Source organism: Magallana gigas, chromosome 1 (genome assembly GCF_963853765.1).
Source record: "Magallana gigas chromosome 1, xbMagGiga1.1, whole genome shotgun sequence".
Classification (NCBI taxonomy): Eukaryota; Metazoa; Mollusca; class Bivalvia; order Ostreida; family Ostreidae; genus Magallana; species Magallana gigas.
Window position 1 is genome coordinate 8,434,487 of NC_088853.1, and position 26,331 is coordinate 8,460,817.

Below are 26,331 nucleotides of genomic sequence, written 5' to 3' on the forward strand. Positions count from 1 at the left end.
TCTGATAAAATCAAATACCAATAAGATTTTTTTTTTGGGGGGGGGGGGTGGAAGTCCATCATAATTCATTTTTCAATATGTATATTTAAGAAAAAACATTGCTGCATGAAAAAGTATGTGCAGAGATGTTATTTAAAAAGTGAAGGTCAGAAAAAGAAATCAAGGAAGTAACTTATTCCTAAGAAGGCGAAATATCCAATTTAGATGTTCATCGGATTATCATAAAGATTTTATAGTTGAACACAGTCACCAATAGTATCCTTCTTTCAGTGATATCTGCCCGAATCATATTTGGATGTAACTATAACAAATAAATGACAATAATTATTTCAGTTAAATTGGTCATATCTGCCCCCTCATAGTACCCACGCGTGCAGGAATTTCACATAAAAACTGTCTCAATTAACAGAAAAATTCAATCAACAATATATGTATATGCTTACTTTAATAATTTATGTACTAAGCCACATTTAAAAAGTGTTATCTCCATCTCCCTACTCGATCAGTAATTAAACTTGTTGTCATTAAGATGGGGAAATATTTTTTCTTCAAAATCTAATAACCAATTATTTTACATAAAATTGAATTGGTCTGCAAAAAATTTACAAATTAAATCATTTATTAAATTTATAAATGATTTAATTTGTAATTAAAATCAAGGTAATTCAGAGAAATATTTTGACAGTCAGCTGATATAGATAGTACAGTTGCCTTAATATCAATATGTGAATTGTTGGTTTATATTCATATGCATGAATTTATTTCCTATTAAGTCTTGGTTTTGTCAATGTGATCAGGGCAGTTCAAATAGCTTGACATAAACCTGTATTACTGCTTTTACTGCAGAACATCTAACATGGATTTCCTTCTTTATTTAACAATGTAAAGTAAACACAAATAAAAAATCTTATGAATATCAACTTTAATATTTACCATCATTAATTTTCTTGTACATTTATTCAAGATGTAATAATTTTCACTGAAAATAATTCAACAATTCAAATGTTCAAGTGGTAATAAATCATTATGCATCATCATTGACATATGAACACATTTTATTTCAAAGTAAACAGAGTATAAGTCAGGCACACATTTGCTTTGAAAAAGTTCAGAAAATACTTGTTTGTACCTTTGTATTTAACCCAAATATCCCTATATATAATTATATATATAATTTTGAATTCTATTTGATAAGATTTTCAGTTTTAGTTGAAGGCCAGCTCTTCTTTTCTGTGGAACAAAGTGGCTAACATAGCTGTATATCTTCAAGGATGAAAGAAATTCTGCTAAAGAAAATCATCCCTTGTCAACTTTAGTTTTAATTTGTTGCATTTGTTCGCCTGTTTTTTGCAATTGCACTTTCACCCTCTTGTTTTGCAAAATTTAAATATTTCAAGCACTGTCTCTGATCTGTCCGGTGTAAATATTTCAATTTTTGTGTAGACATAGTAGATTTTAGTGTCCATCATCGTTTAAGTTGATTCATTTGGCTTGCATGTGAAACATTTTCTGTTTACAACCCTTTAAGTTATCTGTAAAATAAAACAAAGAACCTGTTAATACACCTTTCCATCCCCTATTTAATTAGACTGTCTTGAAAACTCATACAGTAAAGTATTTTACTGTTATAATTCATTAAAATAGGTGAAAAATCTTGACTTTTTCAAGCAATATGGTACAAATAGTTGATTTTATGTGAATACAACATTAATTATCAACATATAGAATAAGAAAAAGACTGATCAATTATTCACACAAGATACATTAAACATGTACTTGTATACTACATGTTCCAAAATACATGTAGCTACCATAGTCTACACATGTATGTTGATATATTTTTCATTAAAAGTTTGTTATTGTCCTTGATGCACAAACACTATATACACTAAGCAATCACGTATAAATTTTCTTTGTCATGTTTAAACTATTATTTATAATGTTGTGTGCATTGACATGTTAATCCAAATTTTCACGAAGATCTACAGCTTCCACTATTTCTCCCGTTAAAGAAATGTTTGCTAGTAGCAAATAAGAAACCAGTAAAAGTTGTCACTTACCATGATGATGAACTAAATTAACACTTCTATAATCCAGAAACTAAAATCCATATTCGTCTCACTTCAGCTCCGTAGAAATATTGGATGTAAACAATGTAAACAAAATACCGTTTTTCCTCCTTTCGTAAGAGAGTCATATCAAAGGGAGGTAATTAGAGTCAAATTTGAACGTTTCCAGGTGTATAAAATCGGTATTTATTTATAAACGGGTGACTTGCCTAAAGATTTTTTAATTGATTCTTCTAGAACAAATTTCATAATATAAATACGTGGTGTTAGTTAACCTTGACATGGTTGTAGAATTTTATAAAAGTGCACTGAATTGACTGGTGTTTGCATGCAAACTTAACAAGATAAAACGGGTATAAATATCAAAGGACGAAGTAAATGTAAATTGTTAATGATGTTTAAATTACAGCAAAGTGTTTTGTAGTACAAAAAATTATTTATAGAGTTTTAAGATGATTTAACATAATATTGTATTTGAATATACAAAAATGTTCATGGTAAAATGAAGTACAAATCAGTCAGTCTTAAAGCACGTGGTTTCCATAGTAACAACACGAATAAAAAAAAATTACCAAAATATTTTTAATACAATCTTCATTCTGATTATCTTTATATGTGTTTTTATCATTATTGTTTTTATGTCACTTTCCATATTTTTCACAAAATGCTCGATGCTTGCTGATTTTGACTCTTAAATCCGTCCGTCTGTGACCATTTGAACTTTCACTTCTTCTCTAGAACCACTTGGTCAATTTCAATTCAACTTGACACAAAGCATTATTAGTAAAGATGAAAATGTGTTGGCATATTCACAGGATAAATGACCATCTTTAAGTCCTCCTTAAAGATAGCTTAAAGGTGTTTAAAGGTAGCTTAAAGACGATCTTTAAGCCACCTTTAAGCTACCTTTAAGCTATATGTATTGCTTAAAGGTGGCTTAAAGAAAGCGTAAAGATGGCTTAAAGGCAGCTTAAAGACTATCTTTAAGTCACCTTTAAGCCACCTTTAAGGACAACTTATAGGTCCTTAATGTCCAAACTTCTTTAAGCCACCTTTAAGCCACCTTTAAGCTACCTTTAAGCCACCTTTAAGCCACCTTTAAGCCATTAAAAAAAATTAATTCAATGTTGTGCTTAATTTCCAACAAAATGTATTAACTTTATGAAAGAAAAGGTATTAAAACGGTTTTTGTTCTAGAAAGAAAAATAAAAAAAAAACACAAAAATAAAACCGGCCACGGCGAGAATTGAACCCGGGATCCTTAGTTTACTAGCATCACCACACATCCTCTGCGCCACGGCAACTTACATATATATATGAGCGTTTTTATATCCTATATATCAGTGGATATTGAATCACTGTATTGAATGTGTTTACTTGAAAAGATTTTGACAAACCATTCAGTTTGTATCAATCAATTATATCTAATTTATAAATTACATGCATGCATGTATTTAGAATGAAATACGGAACTTGGTCTTCAGTGAACAAAAATATATTATACCTAAATGGAAACCGTTAGGTTCACTATAGTAGGCTTTCTCACATGTAGTTAATAAATTTAAACCGAGTAGATATACTTTCATCTTATTTATAGCTATAAAAATGTAAGAAAGAAAATGAAATCATTTCTTTTATTAAATGCATTGATACTATTAGCGTATTTGTTCAATTTCCCGCAATTTCCAGGTTTTCATGATCGCGGCGCCGTTCCAATATGTTTAAATATTTACATGTAATTGTATGTACATGATTTATAAACTATCAATTCTATAACAAACAAAACTACCAATTACCGGTGACGTATTTACTGCATGTGGCAATTGCAAATGACTTGTACATACATTTGTTTGATGTGCCAGGCCGGGTATATTTGACATATTTACCCCTATACATGTATTTAAATAATCAACCCCTATTTATGATCACCGGTACATTAATTAATTAGCCTCAAGATTTTACTCTTACACACATGTATCGTTAATTTGTAGACGTAACATCTTTGAAACCCAGAGCTAGGAAATAATACTTTGAAAATGAATTACAAATTTAAATTAACTTTTATTCACTAGACTTATCGTATACTCGTACATACTAAAATTCAACGCCTTTAGAAACCCTGACGTGCACCTGGGCACACGACACACCTGTTGTGTATATCTTGTATATTATGTGTTAGTTCCAGGAGTTTTTTTACGTTGGACAAACAATAGACTTTAATTAGATATACACAAACATGCACCTGGGCACACGACACAACTGTTGTGTATATCTTGTATATTCTGTGTTAGTTCCAGGGGTTTTCTTAAAGACTTTAATTAGATATACACAAACGGACAAAACTATGTCTAGACAAACAAAGCAGTAATATCCTGCCCGATATAACAAAGGCAGTTGAGAGTCTTTTCATCTTTAACATGTATCTAGCAGATCTAGAGTTAGAAATAATGAAAATTGAAAAAAAAAATACAAACCTTAAACCGATTAACAAATTAAATCATGCATTTTTGGTTCATTATCTTTATTTTGTTTAATAACCGGATGAACTGAGAGAGAGAGAGAGAGAGAGAGAGAGAGAGAGAGAGAGAGAGAGAGAGAGAGATTTTTTTCACCGATTAATTTATAATAGGAAACAAAAATACTTTAATTAGTTTTATGCACATATTAAGATACAGAGACTGCGCTCATCCCTACAATAATTTTGAAACCCCCAAAAAATTATAAAGAATTTTATAACGGCAATCTGTGTCCATCGGAGCGGTGCTGATGATAGCGATCTGTGTTTAATGGAGTGACGATTAAAACCGCCTGGAACACCCCCCCCCCTTCCTTGGAAATTATATTATCACTCGGATGACCACCTTCCATCTCTATAAAAGAGCTTTTGCATTTAATATATGTGTTTATTGTTCAGCTTGATCAATATTGACTTAAAGGCCACTTAAAGACAGTGTAAAGGCAGTGTAAAGAGAGCGTAAATGCCACTTAAAGATGCTTAAAGGTGACTTAAAGGTAGCTTAAAGAAGTTTGGACATTAAGGACCTATAAGCACTTGCTTAAAGGTGACTTAAAGGCGCCTTAAAGGTCGTATAGCCTTTAAGCTTCTTTAAGTCACCTTTAAGCCACCTTTAAGGACTTGCTTAAAGGTGGTTTTTCGTCCTGTGATTTCAAAAATGTTCTCCAAAGTAACTGATCAAAGTTGGTGAAACTTGTATAGAACTTGTATAAACAAGTGAAAAATAGTCTTTACACATTTTCTTTTCAAAACCCAATTCGCCGGACAAGCTGAAACTTGTGTAGAAACATCTTTTGGTAATGTAGATTCAACTTTTTTTTCAAATCACGATTCACAAAGGGAGGATTTGGCCACAATAGGGCATCTGGAATAAATTTGATTAATCTAAAATAATGATTAAAACTAAGATCATATGGTGAAACTTATATAACGTACAAGCAACTTTACTTTTTTATTTATTCTAAATTGTTTAAACTGTGGCTCCTGAAATATTATTGGGCCATCAAATGCACACACGTTGACGGTATCGCCTTTGACTGCTTAACTTCATTTATTTAAGATGTGTTCTATTCACATACAAGAGTTGGAGTACTTGTTTTGTGGTTTACGTCTATCAATTTATCCCCACACAACAGTAGCTTGCATGTGGCCTGAGTACTACTAAGATAAATGCTACTATTGTTAGAGTCGCGATCCCTTTTACTCCCATATTCCATGTCTTTTTTTGTCATTCCTTTTTCATTGTATATTTTGGCTGCTGACTGTATCTTCTCTCTTGACCCTCCGCATAGACCACTCTTTAAATCTAGAAACTATAATTGCAGGTTATATATCACAAAATTTCTATTTCAGTTTCGAAGTGGGTCCACTCAATCTCGTCATCTGAAAATAAATATTGGTGCAAGTTAATTATTTCATATAAATTTTCTTTAATACTGTTTTCTTAAATTATATGACTTATACATGCATCATGCAGTTGTAAGATATTTTTTGTAGAGATTTAAATAAGACACACAAAGAAAAAATGGCATTTCTTAGTAAATTAATATACAGATAACAATCTATTAATGAAGTGTACGCATTCCTATATAACAAGATATAACAAATTGTTTGCCAATGTTGTAACTCATGTTACATTATTATGACAAACGTCGTTTTGATACCAAAACTACTACACTTACTTTATGAAACAGACGGTTGGATTTTTTAAAAATAGGGAAGTAAAGAAGATACACGTACAAATAAAGGTATCGCTATGTACACCAATATACATATAAAATATAAAATGGTCATAAAAAATGATTTTCTTTTACCAGTTAGCATTTTTTGGAGAATGTTTTACGTGGGTACTGCTCGATAAAAAGTAATGTAATTGCAAAAATAACCCTTTAGTTCCACTTTATTTGTTAGAAATATAGTGCATTATTTAAAATTGGATATAATGTCCATGTGTGGTGCAATATATCAAAATAAGTGAACGTCCGTATATTGTACATAGAGATAATGTTTCATCATTTTGAAAACAGATACTGAATAGATATTCAGAACTATGGGAGTACAGAATGAATTCCTCACAATGAAACAATTATCAAAAATAAATCAAAAACTCTGCAACAGGAAATGTCCTCTTTCCTTTGATGGTAAAATATTAAGAGTAAAAATCAACAAGCATCAAGCATTCCATGGAAAGTGGAACAATTATTTTTTCAAAAGCTGCTTGTATATTATTGATTTTAATCTACTTCACACAAAATCCCAAATAAACAATGATTTGTGTCATACTATGGGACTGGTATCCAAGGAAATTTATTTCCTTAGTTACGGGTGCACAAATCTTTTAAAATGAACCAATGATTTTAGCTAAACATCTACGTAAATTATTCCTTTACATGATATTATATAGTATTTGCTTTTTGTATTTATGATAAGATTGAGTTTTCCCATTTTTAGGAAAAACTAAAATTTAAAAATATTTCATTGTAATTGTTGCCATGACAACAGGAAGAGAACATGCATTTAGACGCTTATCAATTTTCAAAAATTGCACATCTTTATCACTTTATATGCAAAATCTACAACCACTGCTGGAAAAATGAATTATATATTTCTGTTAGTAATCATCTGTACTATATACATGCAAAATAAAATCCATAGGCAACTTTGAGGGGGAAAAGTTGTACAAGGTTTAAAAGTATATCAAATTTGCATTTTAAGCTTTTACAAAGGGTAAAGGTAACATAAAAACCAAGTATTATTAAATTGAATAGATCATATTGTACCTTATTTTTAAAATATTCCCTGGTTAAAGATGCATAATAAGTCAAATTTTCTATTTTATAAAGTTTTTTTTTAAAATGACATTTTAAAGATAAATCATTTTCATCTAAAATTAGAAAACATGGACACACGGACATAAGGGCAAATATAAGGTAAAATACTTATTTCATTTATAAATGAGGTATTTTACTCCTCAATGTGGTTGAATCATAAATTTAGTGAAAATCTTCATACAAAACAATAATTTAAAATATTATGTACCAAGAAAAACAAGGGAAGGAGGTCAGGTTTTACCCTCTGAGTTCATTTGATTTGACCTTTTTGTACTTAAAGTGCAATTCTCAACATAATGAAATATGACTTAGATATTCTTGACAAAAAATGTGAACAATAACATCATATACCGATATTTTTTTTCATTATATAAGTATTATAATGATGGTCAGAATGAATATATAAAATAAATATATATATAATATATATATTTTGTTTAAGTTGTATCTTTCCTGACCTTTTTGTACTTAAAATTAGCCAACTTTTAATAATAAGTGTGATTTGAAATAAAAGCTTTCTAAATGTTTAGATTTCATATGATTTCAATGCAGTTTTCTGGATATTTTTTTTTCCATTTCATAAATAAGATATCATATATCCATGTTTAGAAAGAGGGCTTTAAATGTAAAATTCTTACAAAAATGGCTTAAAATATTCGAGGTTTTGTCTTTGTGTTTGAAGCAGTTTACACTAAAAGTATATCACATATAAAGCTCTCTGAAGGGCGCGTAATTATTTAAAATGACCTCAGTTTTGAAGAAAGATATGCTCTTCATCTCTATATGTAATACTGAATCTCCAGTCTACTCTAACGTGTCTAAGAGATTTCAAGTTGTTCTGATAAAATCAAACACCAATAAGATTATTGTGGGAGGGGGGGGGGGTGTGGGTGGGTGGAAGTCCATCATAATTCATTTTTCAATATGTATATTTAAGAAAAAACATTGCTGCATGAAAAAGTATGTGCAGAGATGTTATTTAAAAAGTGAAGGTCAGAAAAAAAAATTAAGGAGGTAACTTATTCCTCAGAAGGCGAACTATCCAATTGAGATGTTCATCTGATTATCATATTATTTTATAGTTGAACACAGTCACCAATAGTTTCTTTCACTGATATCAGCCCGAATCGTATTTGGATGTAACTATAACAAATAAATGACAATAATTATTTCAGTTAAATTGGACATATCCGCCCCCTCCCAGCACCCATGCATGCAGGAATATTACATAAGAAAAATTGTCTCAACAAAATATGTATATGCTTACTTTGAGAATTGATCTACTAAGCCACTTTTAAAAAGTGTTCTGTCCATCTCCCTACTCGATCAGTAATTAAACTTTTTGTCATTAAGATGGGGAAATATTTTTTCTTCAAAATCTAATAATCAATTATTTTACATAAAATTCAACTTTCAACTTTTGATTGAATTGGTCTGCAAAAAATTTAGATGATTTAATTTGTAATTAAAATCAAAGTAATTCAGAGAAATATTTTGACAGTCAGCTGATATAGAAAGTACAGTAGCCTTAATATCAATATGTGAATTGCTGGTTTATATTCATATGCATGAATTTATTTCCTATTTAGTCTTGGTTTTGTCAATGTGATCAGGGCAGTTCAAATAGCTTGACATAAACCTGTATTACTGCTTTTACTGCAGAACTTGCTGAATGCTCTATCTAACATGGATTTTATTCTTTATTTAACAATGTAAAGTAAACACAAATAAAAAAAATCTTAAAAATATCAACTTTAATTTTTACCATCATTAATTGTAATAATTTTCACTGAAAATAATTCAACAACTCAAATGATCAAGTGGTAATAAATCATTATGCATCAGCATTGACATATGAACACATCTTATTTTCAAAAATAGACAGAGTATAAGTCAGGCACACATTTGCTTTGAAATAGTTCAGAATATACTTGTTTGTACCATTGTATTTAACCCAAATATCCCTATATATAATGATATATAATTTTGAATTCTATTTGATAAGATTTTCAGTTTTAGTTGAAAGCCAGCTCTTCTTTTCTGTGGAGCAAAGTGGCTAACATAGCTGTTTATCTTTAAGGATGAAAGAAATTCTGCTAAAGAAAATCATCCCTTGTCAACTATAGTATTTGTTGGTCTGTTTTTTTTTCAATTGCAGTTTCACTCTGTTCTTTTGCAAAATTTAAATATTTCAGGCATTGTCTCTGATCTGTCTGGTATGAATATTTTTATTTTTGTGTAGACATGGTAGATTTTAGTGTCCATCCTCATTTAAGTTGATTCATTTGGCTTGCATGTGACACATTTTCTGTTTACAACCCACTAAGTTATCTGTAATAAAACAAAGAACCCATTACAACTAATACACCTTCCATCCCCATTTAATTAAACTGTCTTGAAAACTCATACAGTAATTAAAGTATTTTACTGTAATAATTCATTTGATATATGTGTAAAATCTTGACTTTTTCTAGCAATATGGTACAAATAGTTGATTTTATGTGAATACAACATTAATTATCAACATATAGAATAAGAAGAAGACTGATCAATTATTCACACAAGATATATTTAAACATGTACTTGTCTACATGTAGCTACCATATAGTCTATACATGTATGTTAATACATTTTTCATTAAACTGTTAAAAGTTTGTTATTGTCCTTGATGCACAAACACTATGTACACTAAGCAATCACGTATAAATTTTCTTTGTCATGTTTAAACTTTTATTTATAATGTTGTGTGCATTGACATGTTAATCCGAATTTTCACGAAGATCTACAGCATCCACTATTTCTCCCGTTAAAGAAATGTTTGCTAGTAGAAAATAAGAAACCAGTAAAAGTTGTCACTTACCATGATAATGAACTAAATAAACACTTCTATAATCCCGAAACTAAAAACTATAGGAGTCTCACTTCAGCTCCGTAGAAATATTGGATGTAAACAATGTAAACAAAATACCGTTTTTACCTCCTTTCGTAAGAGAGTCATATCAAAGGGAGGTAATTAGAGTAAAACTTGCACGTTTCCAGGTGTATAAAATCAGTATTTATTTATAAACGGGTGACTTGCCTAAAGATTTTTTAATTGATTCTTCTAGAACAAATGTCATAATATAATTATGTAGTGTTAGTTAACCTTGACATGGTTGTAGAATTTTATAAAAGTGCACTGAATTGACTGGTGTTTGCATGCAAAATTAACAAGTTAAAACGGGTATGAATATCAAAGGATGAAGTAAATGTAAATTCTTAATGATGTTTAAATTACAGCAAAGTGTTTTGTAGTATAAAAATTATTGATAGAGTTTTAAGATGATTTAACATAATATTGTATTTGTATATACAACAATTTTCATGTTAAAATGAAGTACAAATCAGTCAGTCTAAAAGCACGTGGTGTCCATAGTAACAGCACGAATAAAAAAAAAATTACCCAAATATTTTTAATACAATCTTCATTCTGAGTATCTTTTTATGCGTTTTTATCATTTTTGTTTTTATGTCACTTTCCATATTTTTCACAAAATGCTCGATGCTTGCTGATTTTGACTCTTAATAATAAAAAACCTTAATAAAGATATTAAGTATGACGTGGGGAATATAGCTGCGTGTAGATGATAAAATTGTATGTAAACAAAAAAACAAAAACAAACAAACAAACGACAAAACAAACCAATAAAAAAACAAACAAAAACAAAACAAAACAAAAACACAAAGACAAAACAAAAACACCCCCAATAAATCAACTACATTGAAGAATACATTATAAGCTAACAGAATACCCATGACATGGACTACATTAAACTGGCTTAATTTTATATTATTGTTTTATAAATTTTAAATTTCTTTCTGTTGAATATAATAGGCTAAAGAAAATTTCAGACATTCACTTGACACGAAAAAAAGAGATAGTCTAAAACATTACAAAAAACGTAAATAGAATAAAAGTTAATAAAAGAAGATAAACGAGATTGAGTCATTTAACAGAAATACAAAACGAAAAGTAAAAAAACGAAGTTCATTCGAGATGTTTTCTTTGTCATCAGTTTTTATGATTGGTTTAAATCTTACCTTGCAAAGGAACCTTTAAATATAGTTTAATGGGGAATTGTAATTTAGTAATGTATTGTTTCATACCGACCACAAATACACACGACGTATCATTGAACTGAAAATAACTGATAACATACTGAAATTTCGTCTTAAATTGTGAATTGCATGACCCCCTAGGCATGTAATCTGGTTCCATGGCTAGGGGGGGGGGGGGGCATTCTTCAATCATTAGAACCTTTCACCGTAGGTTTTATCGTCCTTTTTGCAATATTTCAAGTAGGATAAGGAGTTTAATACTATAATAGTAATATTACTATATTTATATATTTAAATTCTATAATCAAGTTTTATAAAAGGCATAGTTTAACACTGTATACGATGTCAACTGAACCACTGATCCGCCGTGTTTACGTGAAAAAGTTATTTAAGATTGAGATACGTAGTAAATGGATTGGTCTTGAATAATTGGTTCAGATGAGAGCTCATTGATACGCAGGAAAAGTATGTTAATGTTGTTGAATAGAACTAGATATTATAAAATAAAACTTGACACGTCATTATTTTTTGTTATAAGCGGTTAATTTTTTATATATTCCGGCTACCTGGACTTCTATTTAAGCAACTGTATTACATTTTCCTTTTGTTGTGAATTACATTTGATCAGTTATTGATGAATACATGATTGAGATGCGTAGTGAATAGTTTAGTGTTGAATGATTTGTGGACATGGCAGCTCATTGGAAAAAGGAAATATAAGGCCCTTAACATATTTCTGGATAGAACTGAATTGCGTATGTTCAAAAATTAATAACTAATATTGAGTCGTGGGTTAAAAGAATGGGTAACTCATAATGAATTAAAACCAGTGTTTTTTTTTTACACAATGTCGACAGAAATAAACACAGAGAAAAGATTTAAAATAAATTTGATTTAAGGTAATTACCCATACGTCAAAAAACAACGTCTGACGTAATTCACGCGTTATTATGTCTAGTCCGTTCCCGATCTAGTTGAGACCTAATAGATGTAATTAACAAGAAAAAAACCAAGCTGACCTAAAATTGATTTAAAACAAATTTATTAAAAAATTCTGACAACTGCGTACTCTTTTTGAAAATATACACCGACCACTTTTTTCCTGTATAAACATCATTAAGTTGCAAAGTTGAATTTAATCCGAATCTTGGAACATTAATCGCAGAGGGATCAAACGTACACTCAGCTATGCCACGGTGTCATATAATAATTTGAAACCGCGAAATACTGAGCCTGGGTTCAATATATTAATCTATAATATGAATCCGGTTTCAATATATCGCCTCACAATATTGAACCCCCCTATAAAATATCGACCATCGGGTTCAATATATTATGGACGCGATATATTGAAACCTTCTATAATTGTTATTACTATTGGTGAGGGTGTTCAAAATTTTATGGCCGCGATTTTTTGAACCCCCTACCTATTTCAAATTCCTATTGTAGGAGAGGAGGTTCAAAATATTATGGGTGCAATTTTTTGAACCCGCTACTTTTTCTAATTACCATTGTGTTCGTGAACCCCCTCTCTAATAGCAATGAAAAATAAAGGGAGTTTCAAAATTTCGCAGCCATAATATTTTGAATCCGGGGTTCAACATTTTAGCAGGGGGAGGGGGGGGGGTCAGTATATATCGCAGCGATATTTTGAACCCAGTTTCAATATATCGTGGAGTTCAAATAATTATATGACACCGGGGTCACCCGAAAAAAAAGTTCCAAAAGATGGGTGTATTAATGGGCCCTTATGGTACTCTTACAAGTGAAGATAAGCATGTTAATCTACTTTCTTGTTTACTATATCCATAAGGAGACCAGAGGTCACATTACGTCCTAATTTGAAGTCGTAATCATTTTGTAAATCAAAACGGAAACAAGAGTCACCTACCAGCTGCCTAGTGTCATTTTACAATATGTAGATTCATCAGAAGTGATCCACTATAGGGGCACCAGGGGTCACCTCACTATCAATGAGGAGACCATCATTGTTAATTCATTCGACGACCAGAGGTTTACTAGAAGTCAGTCATTGTAGGGAGACCAGAGGTTAAATTAAATGAAATCTCCGTATGAGACCAGAGGTAAACTTTTGTCCCAAATAATGAAAAAAAAATTGATAATAAATAGAGTAGGGGTATTTTAAAGTGAAATATTTATAATGAGCCCACAGGTCATCTTAGGTCCTAGGAATTTCATTAATCTTTAAGGAAACCAGAGGTAACCTAAATACATTTTAAAGGATGGGAGTTCACCAGAAGTCATCCACTGGAGAGACCTAAAATCATTATTGGTATGTTTCGATGGAGGTCACCTTTGGTCCTTAATCAGAGTAGATATGATTATGTTAGTCTATAGAACGATCAGGTATCGCCTTATATCATTTTTGAGGATTGATTTTCACCAAAAGTCAGCCACTGTAAAAGACTACCTTAACCTTAGGTGGAACTTCCATAAGAAGACCCAAGATCACCTTAGGTCCTCATCAATGAAATCACAACCTTGTTAATCTATGTAGGGAGACTATATGTCATTTTGAGTGGAATATCCTAAAGGAAAGCAGAGGTCTGACCCTTATGCATTTTTGAAGACAGAGTTTAGATCAGCAGAAGTTAGCCACTCTAGGGAGACCGGCGGTCACCTTACCTCGAACATCAAAAAATAGGATCTGAGGTTACCTTAGGTCTTAAACCAATAAAATAATTTTATTTATCTACGTAACCAATTTATAATGACACCAGACGTCATCTTAGGTAACCTCAATGCAGTTTTGAAGATGGATATCAACCAGAAGTCAATAACTGTAAGGATACCAAGGATCACCTTACATTCAAAAGGAGACTTGAGGTCACCTTAGGTCCGAAATCAATAAATTAAAAAAAATTATATCGGGAGACAACACTACTGGCTCTAAAAAGTACTGAAAGTGCCATTTTTTACTGATAATTTCTGATATTTACTGATATTGTACTATTAGTGCTGAGAATTGCTGATATTTACTGATAATTTTACTGCTGTTACTGATAATTGCTGTTGGTTCTGAAATTTACTGATGCTTTTGCTGTGAGCTCTGATAATTACTGAGATTTACTGTTGGTACTGAGAATTGCTGATAATTACTGAGAATTACAGGCAGGGGATTTTTAAGAGATTAATTTTGATTACTGTAACATGCAAATTATATTCATTTAAAATTATCGGTAAACAAATACCGGCCATTTTTTTAAAAAGAAATATGTAAGATCTAACTAAAGTTTTATCAACAGTAACTTTTTTTTTTACAACCACAAACATTAGATTTGATTACTCTTCTTATAGTCTGCTTTTTTATTTCAATGCATATTTTTTCTGTTTGTTCTTGTTCTAAGTTTTATTTTAAGTGATTAACACAATTCAGCACATAAATAAATGAATATAGAAATTGCAGAATTGCTATATATCCCATCCCCGTGCGCCAATCCACTCGATACTACAGTGTTACACTGTATATATACAACAATCCATAGTAAAAAAAAATTATGAAGATTTTAACCACTTTATGTAATTGATAAACATCTATTTAATGATTCTAAATTTTGAGCGATCAAATCTTTAATTGAACCGTGTTAAATATTTATAATTATAAACTTAAGATGTTTTTATCCCGGCCATAATCACTAATTTTGTTTTCAAAATAAAATCAAACACTTTTGTTTCACATTTTATTTCCCGGCCATGTTTATTCTGAGGCTGCAAGACATATACACAGGTGGTCAATTTTCACACCTTGCCACGGTCACTCTGTCGTGTATATATTCTGATCTGTCGTGTATGTATTCTGAGCGCTGTCTGTTAGTTCTTAGGGTTTTCTTGATCCCAGACATACAAAAGAATCTTTTCAGCGACTGCCAGACATATACACAGGTGGTCAATTTTCACACCTTGCCGTGGTCACCCTGTCGTGTGTATAGTCAGCTGAGTGCTCTCTGTTAGTTCTGAGGTTTTTCTTAATCCCAGACATACAAAATATTTTTTTCTGCTTGCTTTTAGGCGTGGAGATTAAATATCTAAGCGTTCATAGATTAAGGAAAATCAGTTAAATTGTGTGTCTTATTTTCAAAATTATGTAGCCGCTGGTCATATAACCGCATAAAAGTGCATGAATAAAGTATTAATGAGAGAGAGAGAGAGAGAGAGAGAGAGAGAGAGAGAGAGAGAGAGAGAGAGAGAGAGAGAGAGAGAGAGAGAGAGGTTTTCAATCAAATCGCTGTTGCAATCGGTGGTTATGATACTGTAATGGGACATAATCATGCTTATGCCTTTCTGCATTGACGCCTCAAAATACGTTATAATAGATTATCTGAGAGAGAGAGAAAGAGAGAGAGAGAGAGAGAGAGAGAGAGAGAGAGAGAGAGAAGAGAGAGAGAGAATTAAAGCATGATAAGCCGTAACACTTTTTCACTATATTAAGCTGGTGTTCTTTGTAGTCTTAGAAAAATTTACAGTTTGAAATGGCGGTTGTGATGCTGAAATAGAACTTTATCGTGCTAATACCGTTATGCCATTTTGACTCGGAAACTAAAATGTTAGGACTAGATAATATATATGCGAGCAAGAGAGAGAGAGAGAGAGAGAGAGAGAGAGAGAGAGAGAGAGAGAGAGAGAGAGAGAGAGAGAGAGAAAGAGAAAGAGAGAGTGAGAGAGAAAGAGAGCAGGGTGGGCAGATTTACAATAATAGAACTAGATTATGACAACATTTAACTTAGCCGTGCAATAGAAGATATATTACATATGTATTAAAAGAGAAAGAGTGAAAGGTCGGACAATAGAAATTATTCTTCGCCGATTGTTACCTATTTTGATTTCAGCAAATGGTAGGAGAGAGAGAGAGAGAGAGAGAGAGAGAGAGAGAGAGAGAGAGATTAACTTTTTTTTAATCAATTGAATGCGAAACAAATAAGATGATGAATATGAAAATCATTCAAATATGTTATTTATATTGTTGTCAATAAAAATAATACTTTTTTTCTTGAATAAATATTCTCAAGATTATGGATTCCTGTATACGGATATTACGTAATGTCATACACAAGGTGGCAGACAGCAAACAGCAATTATCAGTAACAGCAGTAAAATTATCAGTAAATATCAGCAATTCTCAGCACTAACAGTACAATATCAGTAAATATCAGCAACTATCAGTAAAAGATGGCACTTTCAGTACTTTTTAGAGCCAGTAGTGGTTGTTTACATCGTCAATGTCACCTTTTTGTGTACTGGTACAATACAACTTTTTGTCCACACATCAGGGAATAAACCTGACATTTGTATTTTGTTAAAAAGTTTATGTAACACAGGCATCAACATATCATTACATCTTATAAATAACTCATTTACAATGTAGTCCTCACTACAACTGTTGTTACATTTTAGTTTTTTAATAGCCTTGCTAATTTCATCATAGGTGATTTCTTTATCTAAATCTTCATATACGGCATTATAATTCACAGAGTCACAAGTACTTTCTGTGTGGTCAACACTGTTACCTTTAATAAGTCTTTTAAAATATGCTTGGAAGTCGTCATACGTTAGGCTACATTTGCCAGACTTGTTTTTCCCCTTTTGAGTTGTGTTTTCTCAAAAAATCAAACATGTCCCCCTCATATCGTTTGTATTTATATTTTGATTTTTTCATGTATTTTTGTTATTTTTTCTTGGCAGCTAAAAGTGTTTCTTTGCTTTCATGTGATTTTTCTTTATTGTATGTATGAAGTAGCCCTTTGTATTCTTTCAACAGTTTTTTACAAGTTTCGTCAAACCAGGGTTTGTCCTGTTTCATATTCCCACATGCGTAATTTTTATGTATGGTATGTTGTGCTTTGGATACTTTAACATCCATGTAAGGAATGACACAGTCGTTCAATATACTGCAAATATTGTTGATACAAGTATTGAGATCTGAAGAATTTTTGAAATCAATATCTAATTCACCGAGTAGAAAATCTTGATTTCGTGTAATTTCAGTCAAGATAAATTCCGCATTGTCATCGATCCAGTTAACTGATTTGCAATTAGTTCTACCCAAAGATACACTTGTTCTCTGCAGGTGTGTTTCTAGGAAAATACCATTGATAGTAAAACTTATTGATGAATGGTCAGAAAAAATATTAAATATACCAGAAGAAAACTGGCCTATACTAAATAAATATGAACTTTCGGTCAACAGATAATCAATAACACTATTTCCTTTAGAACAGGAAAAAGTATAGTCACCAGGTACATCCCCAGGATGTCTAACCATTAACAATTCGTAGACCTGATGACTTACATAATTCTAAAAATTTTCTACCATAATTATTGATGTGTTTATCTTGGTTTTTTTCTTTCACAAAGAACTTCAGTGTCTTCATAATGAAATGGTTGATTTCCATCAGATACAACATATTTCAAAAAATCATCAGTTATGTAATCGTTTCTGACACCCGTTCTTGCATTTAAATCTCCTGTAGCATACACAGAGCCCACATTTTTATATTTACTTATTGACTCCTCTTATAATTGGAATATACAGGTATCAATATCAAAATGTTCATAAAAACACTGTTTTCAGGAGGTAAATAACACATAGCAATGTAGATATATTTGTTTTCAGCATTTGTTAAAATTTTACACCATATTATGTGGTCGTATATATTTTCAACAATACTAATATATGGAGATAGGTGTGGTTTACAATAGATAACAATATCCCCACCTTTAATTGATTTTCTTGGAAAAATACACTTTTCATAGCCATCTATGTCTATAACATCTCCAGGAGTAAGCCAGCATTCACTAAGGAAAATTATGTCGTATCCATTTATAATTGAATGGAATTCGGGAAAGTTTATTTTATCACGAAGCGACCGACAGATATTCCAAGATATAAACGACAATTCACTCACTGCACATCCCTACGCTGAATGGTCACCCCATACCGGTAGGTAATTGGCGGTACGCACATCACTACGTTCTGCTCCCGGTTGAGTGCGTTCAGTGTCACGGTCAGGCGTGGATCTTGCTGCTGTGGTCGATGGTGGGGGATTTCCAATGTGCTGTGTTCCCGGTTTGGCGCAACCGGTGTCCAGGTGAGGCGCGGATCTTGCGGCGGCTGTCGGTGTCTCGGGGTTACCCATGCGTAGAGCTCCCGGATTGGTGCGATTAGTGTTCGAGTAAGGCGCGGATCTCGCTGCTACAGCAGGTGCCTCTGAGGTATTCTGCGGTTCGCCCGACGGGTCCTCTGGTAGGTACAGTTTCCACTCAATATACAGCTTGTCGCGAACCAGCTTCGTTTTGTGTCCCGATTTCCTGAACCTCTTCTGGATAGGGTATAACAGTCGGCGCTTGTCCTCGATTTCCTTGGGGAACTGTTCGTGGATCCCGTAGGGTGTTCCTTGGAGTTTATACGAATTTTTAATGATATGTATACATCAGCGTGGTACAGCAGGCGTGCTACAATAGGACGGTCCTTCCCACGAACAAACCGACCAAAGAGGTGAACATTGTTGAATTCGATGTTTTTCTGTATTTCAACTTCATAGTATAGGAAATCCCGAAGTTTCTTTTCTGTGTCCTCGCTATTAGTTTCTCCCCCAAGACCGGTAAAAATAAGATTGTTCTTCATAGATCGACACTTAAGGTCAAGTACAGTGTCTTTTAGGTCTTTTAGGTCCATAAGTTCATTTGGTTTGCCGCTTGTCGTGTTGACTTGTTTTTCCTATATTGTCTATATCATCGCGGACTTTGTCGAGATCTTGTTGATACTTTTTGGTTTGTTTTTTCATTTGCTCTGAGGCATTGTTGCATTTTTTTATCTGCTCTGTGGCACGTTTGCATTGTTTTTCGACCTCGTCCACTTTGTTGGCAACGAAATCTATTGTTTTCTCAAATTCTGTATTTTTTTATCCAAAAAGATCGACCCTCCTCTCCAGTGTGGTAACCCGCCCATCAGGTTTATTTATAGATTCCGCAATACCATCTAACAGTTGTAATTTTTTCATAATATAATCCAGTTTTTAATCGACACTTAGGTCTACAGAATTGTTGAGCGGGGTGGAAGTTACTAGTAGATTATCCCTAAAAACGGGAGTATCCTCATACAATACACTGTTAGCTCTATTTAATAACTGACTTACCACGGGTGGTTCATGGTCACTACAAATACAACGAAAGCATATGGCTGGACCGGGAATCGAACCCGGGACCCCTGCAACTCTAGTCAGGAGCTCTACCACTGAGCTACCCAGGCCGATATCCACGGTCCATATAGCCCCAACTACTACACAATGTTCAACATAATTATACTGATCGATCTATAATTAGATATTATTAGTACCTGATTACTATTTCATGTCGTAAAAGCTGGATTCCACAAATCTCCAGATTTGTGTACCCACCGTAGAAATATTCTCGAATGAGGTCTTCTCCTTTATCAACAAAAAATTAATAGTTTGTGAAAATTACAATATGACAGAAGAAAATATATTATGTTGTATATTGAGAGAAAATTCGGTCTCTTAAATTCTTTCATTTGATTAATGAAACCTTTTTTAAAAGATATAAATATCAAAAGATTATATTTACGAGTAACGTCTTCCCTGTGATTGCCCTTTGCCAAAGACGAATATCACATTCGGTTCATTCTGCATTTTAAAAGTGATGAACACGTTAATTGCATTCAGCATGCGCAGTCTTATATTTCCGTACACGACTTCCTACTAGACTATGTGAAACTTGCAAAGTTGTGTTAGCGCGACGGCGTGTTGTGTGTTAGCGCGACGGCGTGTTGTGCGAAGTTGTTTCAGCGCGACGGCGTGTTGTGTGTTAGCGCGACAGCGCGTTTATCTGAACGCGATGTCGCGCTAACGCAAATGGCCCTATCCGGACACCATAGACAAAATTGTTATACCCCTGTAAAACAGTTACTATATAACTCTATACGAAAAAAAGTCCAGCATTTTGACTGTTGGACTGGAACTGTTAAATTGGAACTGTTAAAATCGACTGTTAAAAAAGAATGTTGACCGGTGACGTCACATTCTGCGAAAACGTGTTATTGATTAGAAAGGTATAACAAAACAGTTGTTGACTGTGTCTCGGGCAACAGTTGATCTGTCGGACCGGCTCGCAAATTGTTGCCCGCGGCTTTCGGCCTTGGGCAACAGTTTGCGAGCCGGTCCGACAGATCAACTGTTGCCCTCGACCCCAGTCAACAACTGTATACTATTGCGCGTGAAAAAAGTGTTAAAACATTTGACAGAATCTTAAACAATGTTAGATAAAAAAAAAATAGAAGTAGTACATGTACTGAAAGGTTGAATAGTTTTACTACAATAATAAGCTCGCAATTGCGTAATTAAGATCTGTCCGGAATTCAATATCTTTAAAATTTTGTTTACACCACATGTCAAATCTGTAGAAATTCGTAATCTTTTCAACCCCTAGCCGAAAGTTACGCTTAAATATTTAAAAATCGATGCACCAAGCTTTTGATCAAAAGGCTGAGCTATTAATATAAACTGTTTGGACCGTCTGATAATTTAACGGTAAATTGAGAAATTCAAAATTTTACCAAGAATTAGGCCCTATTTTAAAATTCATGTAAGCTATGGGAAAACTGTCATTCAATGGTATTTGCGCAAACCTGCTGTAACCTCTCTTAAATATAAATATTTTAATCTCCATAATTTTTGGAAACGCCAAAAAATATATACGATCACTCTCTACAATCGGAACATACATTTTGCAAAAGAAAATGAACGACAACTTTGCGAGATTGAGATCATGCAATATTACCTAACATTAGGGGTTTTCAAGCAGGAACGAATTTTTCATCTGAATAAAAGTTCGCTGTTTAAGAGTTTTATTGATTATTTACCTATCATAATTTTTTGTATATATTGTGAATCATTAATTATAATCGTAATTTATGACTATTTTTCTGTTTTGTAAAATATTTATTTTCGAGTATTATTCCATAAAAGAGCACGATTATGAAGCAAATTAAGAAACAACTTGTCAGGCGAATCATATTTCAGATAAATAATAATCGATAAAATCAACTCTCCTGTCAGTACTTCAATACTCTGATTACTCTTTCAAGGGGGAGGGGGGGGGGGGGGTAACTTTCGATTGATTTTTATCGGGCTCGGCGTCCTCTCAAATGCGGGACGGTTCGCCCCGAAAGACCTTTCGCTCCGAGACGTTTCGCCCCGAGATGTTTCGCGCCTATTAATTATGTGGTATGCAGTAAACTAATTAACACCATTAACTTCTAGCTGGACATTGAGGGCCTCCAAATTAGTTAAAAAAAGGGAAAGCTGATTAGACATTTGATTATGATTGCTTTATAAGCATGATTATATATAGCACGCGGATAATGATTTGGTACATTATATAAATTCAGATTTTTTCAAAGACAATTTAAAAAGAAGGATTTGTAATGCAGTCAATTTTAATATTTTGTATAAATATTTATCTTAAAACATCGCATTATATATATATATTATATCGTTCTAAAAAATATATATGATTATTGCGATATCGATGTATTTCATATTAATATATACTCATTATATTTACTTAAATTAAAACACTACATGTATAAATGAAAAAAAAATGTTTTCCGATGATTTATATATATAACCTGGATAAAACGACACTAAAAATAAGCAAAATTAACAATGTATTTTTTTTAAATTTTCATTGTTTTCAAGTTGTATATTGTATATATCGTTATAAATTTTTATATGATGAATTACGATGTATTTCATCATGTCGCATATGTATATGTAACCGCTAGTTCTCATAATTAACACCCGTCTCATAATTAATTTCTCCTCTTTAGCTTGTCATGGAGCGCCTCCAATTTAATTTTCACACCTTTATAAGGAGACCGATTCTGAACTTAATAACGATTGCTAAATAAACATAATTATAAATCTTCACGTTGATAATCGTTTTATTAATAAATAATATAGGTGCGAAACGTCTCAGCGCGAAACGTCTATAGGAGCGAAACGTCCCGTTACCGTCCTTTCTAGGTCTTCTGCGGATTTCACCAGAGAAGCAACAGGAAGGTTTGCTCTTGATTGTGTTGTAATTTGTGATCGTTATACACATAATACACCTTATTTTATATACAAGTGATTTGTTATTAATTCACCTGACTGCGGAAATCACTTCAGTATTCAATTTCTGTATTATAGATGAAAGTTCAGGGGGGGGGGGGGGGGGGGGCTGGACTAATCCTCAAAAATCTTGACAAGCAAAACCTTATTCCCCCAAAATATGGGGGGGGGGGGGGCTATGCTGTTTTACCTAAAGGGGGGGGGGGGTATTATGTCTCTGACTCCTCCATCTTTTCAAGGTAAATTAAGGAACAATTATCTTTGCTGCGAGAAAAAGTGGGGGCTCTGAACCCTGTATCATGTTATGTGCCTAATGGGTAACGTGCGAGTACCCATTATTGCCGAAAAATACACAATTATTCTCTATTCCCTCTTCATGTAAGCTGTCATGTAAAAAATTTACGCAAATCTCTGCACTGTTCATTTATTAAATTTGAGGAATAAATTTTATTTTATTTTCATCAATATCAACTTACTTCTGCCTAAAATTAAACCCTGTCCATGACTTTCGATTTACAGGAAGTTCGAGTACCCATTATTGCCGCTCATATCTTTTCGTTATTTATCCAGTAATTAATTGGTAAAAAGGTTAAAAATTTAAAAGAATCTATCAAAATGAGATAAAATGTAAAAATATAACATAGAAAATTATATCTTAAACGCAATTCAATCAGATTATAAGCAATATTCTTTTCAATGTCCCTGCGGCCACATGTTCACAAACAGGGAAACGTTGGGACAAATCATGAAATGATTAAAAATTAAAGAAATGCGTTGTTTATATAATAAAAGCGTTTAGCGTTTTAAACAAGTTTTAGTTTGTCCAGTAAAAGAAATAATGTGTATGAAAGTAACAGAAAGTTATTAGCAACGCCTCTGATTTACACCGCAGGTGCGTATGGATAAAACTTTGCTCCGCCTCAGGTTGCAAACAAAATGGCGTCTTACAAGCAAGCAGACGCTCGGTTTTCTTTCTTAAATATTGTGTAGTAGGAATTGTATCTTGCGTATTTTTTTTCAAATATCATAACACGGAGGTAAATATTCTTCGAATTTGGACCTATACAAAAAAAGTCCTGTCATCAATTTGAAAGTGGATTACAAGTCAAAGATTCAGTGGCATGTGTCATCGCAGGGATACAGCTGAGATACATTTACATAGGCTTACCTTTTTTAAGGTGTGTTCCGAACTGTTTGAAGTAGATTTTCTTCATTCCCAACTCTGATAGTGTCTTAAAATTCTATTATTTATTTATAATATTTTGGTTTGTAGCTGAAAACTACGAATAGATAGCGGAAATCTTGCTGTTTTTAAAACAATCGGCAAGAATGGGTACTCGGCAATAATGGCTACTCGCACGTTAGGTCTCACTTTGCAAAAAAAGGGGGGGGGGAGGGGGGGGGGTAAGCCCCCCGGTTCAGACACCTATGAAGTAAGTGTAGAGACTTTTTATGTTTATATGAGTTATAATAAGAAGAAAGGGATCTTTTTTTTTCTTAAAGCTGCATTGGGATTTTTTGGCTATTACAGTATCAAATAATTTTCCATACAAACTCATTAACAAAGAAAGTTCCTATTTACATTATTCTCTTTTGAGAAGTGGACAGGCATAGCCTACATCTACTTCTCTTCGCAAGCCCTCATATTTTGATTCTGGAAAACGTGTATATGTCGGAACCAAAGACGGTTTACGGGGTGGGTGGGTGGGGGGGGGGGTGGACCCTCAGTCCCTGATGCCTTGTGCCTAATGGTTAGGTTCCGCTGCCTATGGTCACTATGATGCATCTAGTGTTGTAAAGTACATGACCCAAGGAGCTGTCTTTAACACCCCCTCCTGAAATAGAAAATGATGATATATTTTGATAACTTTGAACATCCCCATCCTTTAACCATATTTAGTTTATGTAGGGCCTTTGCACGGGGTTTAGTTGTCAACTGAGCTAAATATTATTTAGATTAAGTGAGCTTTTCTGATCACGTTTGGTCCGATGTCTGCCTTTCTATGTGTCTGTCTGTTTCTCTGGCCGCTCCTATGCATACATCTGCCCTGCTTCATGATCGGTAACTCTTAAATCTTTCATTGATATTTTTGTGTTTTTTTAGAACCAGAAAATTAAATATCCGGGAGGTTGATTTCAACACTTAAATCAATAAAGGAAAGACAGGATAAACATCTCATTGTGAAGAACGCAATTAACAATGTTGTATAGATAAGAAAAGGTAAACATTTAATTTGCAGCTTTTACAAAATGCTTTTCGGTCATTCTTGAAATCCTACTGTTTTGCAGTTAATACACATATGGGGTATAATGTAAACATTCTGTTTGTTTCAGAATACAGAGAAGAGAGGTCATAAAACAAAAAAATAGAAATATGGACTACAGATATGACAGCTGAATGATAATTAAAACTAGAATGACTTCTACGAATTTATCACCAAAGCAACTAAATTTTGCCCACCTCGTTTTAGCATGTGTGGATGTTATCAAACAGCCTCTTATAGACATATTGGATATTTACATCAAACCAAGCGATCTTTGCAAAAAAGTTAGACAGTCCAATGATTTAACGAGCGGACCACATAAACTTAATTCCGAGCAACTAAAGAAATGTGGATTTACATCGCCTTATCTTCCTATTTATAGTCAGTTTGATGTTACTTTGCTTTATAAACTTATAAGAAATCTCTGCCCGAGGGCACTGACACCCACAAACGGATGGGGAAAGGATCCACAAGCGATTGACACACAGCCTGGAGATGACATCGAACGTATCAGACAGTTTAGAAACGAAAATGTGGCACATGTAAACTCTGGAGAGCTTGATGATACGAAGTTTGAAGCTATTTGGAGTGATTTAGAGGATGTCGTCCAGAGGATTCAGAATTTTGTGACAGCAAACGGGTGCAGCTCCGACTATTTACAACAACTGGCAAATCTAAAAGGGCGGACTGTAGAAATTGATGAATACACATCGGTCATAAAAACATTAGAAGGTAAAGAAATAAATAATTACACAAAGTTTACATTTAGGACTTTTGAAAAAAGATGTTCCCTATAAAGATTATATGTATAGTGTGTATTTCTCTCTGCAACAGGTATCGCTACAATCCTTACAGAATAACATTTTACTGTATTTCTCATCTATCTCAAAAACCTCGTGTGGGACCAACGCGCTATATTCCGTTTGTCTTTGAAATTATTTTTTTTTCCCAGATGACGGAGTGGTTATTGAGCTGGCCGCCTCTTGCTAGGAGATTTAATACCGCAGGTCTATAAATTCAAACCCCCACTAGGACGGAATTAAATCTCAAATAAGTTGAAATACTCGGTATTTATCACTTATTGTTTCCCCTCACTTTTTTAACAATATAATGAAAATAAACATACCTGCCAATAAAGTACAATTGGAACCTATTAACCAATATTTTATAATTTTTTCTTTAGATGTAAATTTTAATCTGGAGAAACAGGCATGAAAACATATTTCTAGTGTAGATCTATAACTGAAAATGTTGACATCTTTTCCTTATTCTGATGTACCAAAGACACTTTTTAACGTTATCATCCTGTTTTGTCGTTTGTGATGAAAAAAAATCCCAGTACACTTTTAAGCTGTGTAAGAAAACCCGACGAGCCAAAAGGAGCATTTCCAAAAAAAACCCAATAAA

General features: G+C 32.9%; 2 protein-coding genes across 2 annotated transcripts in view; one reads left to right on the forward strand and one right to left on the reverse strand.

Annotated features, from left to right (window-relative positions):
- Positions 1-26,331, reverse strand: part of LOC136275518 (uncharacterized) — a 195,388-nt gene that overhangs the window by 115,479 nt on the left and 53,578 nt on the right. The gene's annotated exons all lie outside the window — the stretch shown is intronic.
- LOC136273308 (uncharacterized) overlaps positions 1-26,331 on the forward strand; it is a 67,327-nt gene that overhangs the window by 32,960 nt on the left and 8,036 nt on the right. The window contains exons 4-5 of the mRNA XM_066077733.1: positions 24,765-24,881; positions 24,995-25,656. Coding sequence (XP_065933805.1) covers positions 25,059-25,656 — 598 coding nt within the window. The 5' untranslated portion in view covers positions 24,765-24,881; positions 24,995-25,058. The remainder of the gene's footprint in view (positions 1-24,764; positions 24,882-24,994; positions 25,657-26,331) is intronic.